The sequence below is a fragment of the Cariama cristata genome, unplaced genomic scaffold, assembly GCF_000690535.1.
Source record: "Cariama cristata isolate BGI_N322 unplaced genomic scaffold, ASM69053v1 scaffold27785, whole genome shotgun sequence".
NCBI lineage: Eukaryota > Metazoa > Chordata > Aves > Cariamiformes > Cariamidae > Cariama > Cariama cristata.
Window position 1 is genome coordinate 11,730 of NW_009619670.1, and position 3,509 is coordinate 15,238.

The 3,509-nt window shown below is 60.4% G+C and overlaps 1 protein-coding gene across 1 annotated transcript in view; it reads left to right on the forward strand.

Annotated features, from left to right (window-relative positions):
- TJP3 (tight junction protein 3) overlaps window positions 1-277 on the forward strand; it is a 10,910-nt gene extending 10,633 nt beyond the window's left edge. The window contains 2 exon segments of the mRNA XM_009701337.1: window positions 5-39; window positions 151-277. Coding sequence (XP_009699639.1) covers window positions 5-39; window positions 151-277 — 162 coding nt within the window.
- Window positions 278-3,509: the final 3,232 nt, after the last annotated feature.

Consider the following 3,509-nt stretch of genomic DNA (forward strand, 5'->3'; position numbering starts at 1 on the left):
CGAGCCGCAGCAGCAGGGCCAGCACTACGACAGCATCAGGTACCCTGCGCACCGAGGCCAGCTGGGGGGGGGGGGTTAAAGCAGCCAGGCCTTGGGCTGAGGAAGGGCCAGGGGACTGTCTCTATCACCCGTTCCGACCGTGTGGCAAAGACATCACGGCGGCTTCTCATCCCCCAGGGAATACGAGCATGAGGCTGTGAGGAAGAGGTTCACACGGGCCAGGGATGACTCAGACCAAGATGAAGACTGTGAGTGGGGCCCAGCTACAGACGTGTAGCAGCACCGCTGGCCTCTGTCCCCAGCCCCACACCAGAAGGTCCACGTGACAGGCCACGCAGCACCCTGCGGCCAGGCTGGGTTAGGCCTAATCCTGTTGTACCCCTCACCACCAAGTGCCTCCTTTCCCCTTCTGGCCACAGCCTGTGCTGCTGGAATAAAAGGGATGTTTTGATCTGGATGGGCTGTTTCCGTATGTGCTGGGACCCAGGCACCTCCGTGTCCAGAGACCCTGCCTGCCCTAAGAGGCATCAGTGCTGGAATCAGGCTTGGGTTGTACCAACGTCTGGCACTGCACCAGTCTCGGGTGCACACCCCAGACCTGAGCCTCCTCTGTTCTGAAACGCAGCCTCCCACATTGCCCAAAACTTTTATTTTTCTATCAACCAAGCACACAGGCAAAGCCAGGTCAGCACTGCCTTGGCCGCAGGGGCCTAGAGCCCCACTTGTGAAAAGACACATCACCGGGGCTGGTCCTTGGGGCTCATGACCCCAAGCTCCCCGGGATGTGGGACTGGGCAGTGCCATGTTCCCTTTTGCTGTACCGAGGGACAGTCCCGAGGGCTGCGACCCAGTGCCCTGGTGGGCTGGGGCCAGGCTGTGCGTGCAGAGCGATTAAAGGCAGCACCAGGGAAAAGCAGAGGTAGTTTCCCGGCTTGATGCAACAGGTTGAATGGGGAGTTTGGCTGCACCCTCAAGAGGCCCCTGGCAAAGCCAGGGAGGAGGAGGAGCGGGTGCCAAGGGTGCTGCTGCCCTTAAGGCTGAGCCTGGGAGCTGCTGGCTCTCCCTCAGGGGTGCCAGCATGCACCCACACGCTGGTGTGTACGGACAGTGCTGCTCTGGGGCAAGCCTGGAGCTGTTTCCAGCACCATCCCCACATGGGGAAAGGCACCATCGGCGAGTGTAAAAGCACTGCTGTGGTGACTGGATGGGGTGACCTTTCACATGGGGTGCCCTCTCCTCCTGCCAGCACCAGGCCAAGGTGAGGGACCCTGTGAAGCAGCAGGACAGGCACCGTGAGGCGAGGGGTGAACGGAGGGGAAGAGGTGCCCAAACAGTGGCACCATAGGCCCTGACATCACCCAAGCTGGGTATCGGGCCCCCAGAGTCTCCCACTGTGTCCTGAGTAAAACCGAAGAGGTGCAGGATTAGGCCCTACTGGGGACCAGAGGGCTCCGAAGAGGGCACTGAGGCAGGAGGCAGAGCCTGTCCTGCCCTCACAGCCCCAAGCTCGCTCCTGCCTGGCCCCAGGCACGTGCAGCAACAGCCGGGCATGGCCAGTGGCTCAGAGGAAGATGGGCTGCTCCTGCCCGGTCAGTAAGCGGTACGTGGAGGCCGGCATGGTCTTGATGTGGACCTAGGCAGAGACACACAGATCAGCTGGGAGATGCCAAAGCCCAGGCTGGAGGGTGCTGGTGCAAAACTCTGAGCCCAGCCTACTCCGTGTGCTGCGGCAGCTGCCCCATGGCATGGAGACCCTGACCATCACCCCAGCCCAGGCCCGGCTCACCTCGCTGACCGCCTGTGTGAGGATCTGGATGATCTTCTCATGGGGCGTTGCCACCACGCTCTGCCCATTGATCTCGATGATGCGGTGCCCCACACGGATGCCACCTCTCTCTGCGATGCCCCCACGCATCAGGCTGCAGATCTGGGGAGCAGGGAGCGCCGGTAAGATCAGAGGTGTGCCCACAGCCCCAGGCCATATGCAACCACCACCCCAAACCCTCTCATCCGTGCAGGCTCCTGGTAAGAGCTCTGGGCTTGGGTGCTGTCTCAGCCAGCCCACAGGCGTGCAGCAAGGGCAGAGACGGCCCTTTGCATTGCTGCCACCAGAGCGAAGTGCTGAGCTGCAGGGCAAGGGCAGCCCGCTGGCTTTTGTTCCCCCAGCTGATAGAGAGCTCAGCTCCCCACCACCCACCCACTGAACCCTCGTGCTCCCATCAAGCCTTAACTGCAAAGCCAGAGCTTCTCCCCGTGCGCTGGGGGGGGTAACCACATCTCCAATACTATTGGGAGCATTGGTTGGTGCTTGATGCAGCCGGATTACCCCCTCCACCACTCGGCCACCCCATCAACTCCAGCTGGTCCTGGAAATGCTGCTCTGTGCCACTGTGGAGCCCAGAGCAGGGAGTGAGTGGCTGGGGCACTGGGGACAGCAACAAATGTCACCGAAGTCACGCCAAGAAAGCCAGGAAGAAACCACCACCCTGGAAGCAAATACTAAGGAGCACCAGGGAGATGGATCCAACCGCCAGTGCTGCAGGAGAGCTAGAAAGAGCCTTTTGCTGTAGCACAGCAGAGCCCTGTGAAACCTCAGCCCTGGCAGGCACAAGGAGCGCTGGAGTTGTGCGCTTGTCCATGCAGACACAGCCGGAATCGTGTGTCCCTCCAGCAGACGCATGGGTGAAGGACTTGGCTGACCCTGGCCTGGCTCCGCTGCCATCCCCATGAGCACTTACCACGCCATTCTCAACACAGAAGCCCAGCTGGTACTTAGAGTCGGGTCGCCGGATGACAGCCGTGGTGACAGGGGGACAGTGCACGATGTTCAGCGTCACCTCTGTCTGGTGCTTCAGCTCCTGGAAGATGGGATGGGGCTTTGTCAGACTTTGGAGAACTATTTGGCGTGGTTGAGAGGGGTGACGCAGCAGTATTGCTCATGGGAGAGCTGAGAATTAGCAACCTGTTTTCAATCAGGAAACTGAGGCACACACAGGGATACTGCCATACTCAAATTCAGGGAGAAGAACTTATAAATCCAGTTCAAGACATCCCACTCTACCCCTAAGGCCACACTGTCCTTTACTTTCAGCACCTTCCCACCTAGGAGGTAGAAGATGCAACAGGTTCCCTCCAGGACAGGTGCCTGCCTCCTTCCCCCTCCTCCTCCTCCTCAGGCAGGGCCCTGCCCGCACCCTGCCACCGCCAAGTTTAGTCTCCAGCTTTGTCCCTGCCTTGTCGCATCCCTTTCCTCCCAAGCACTCAGAGCAGGGACTGTCAGAGCCCACAGGACGGGTATGGCCCCTCCTCACTCCTGTTCCCTCTGCCCCCACAGCCTCCTATCAACCATCAGCCCCAAGCCAGGAGCATCAGGGGGACCCCGACACTGCTGACATTCCCAGACACATGGAGGCTGGTCTCCGTCTCTGCCAGAACTCACTCTCCTGCCAGGGCAGATGCAGGAGGCCAGCCTGCGCGCAGCCCCACAGAATCACAGAATCGATTTGGTT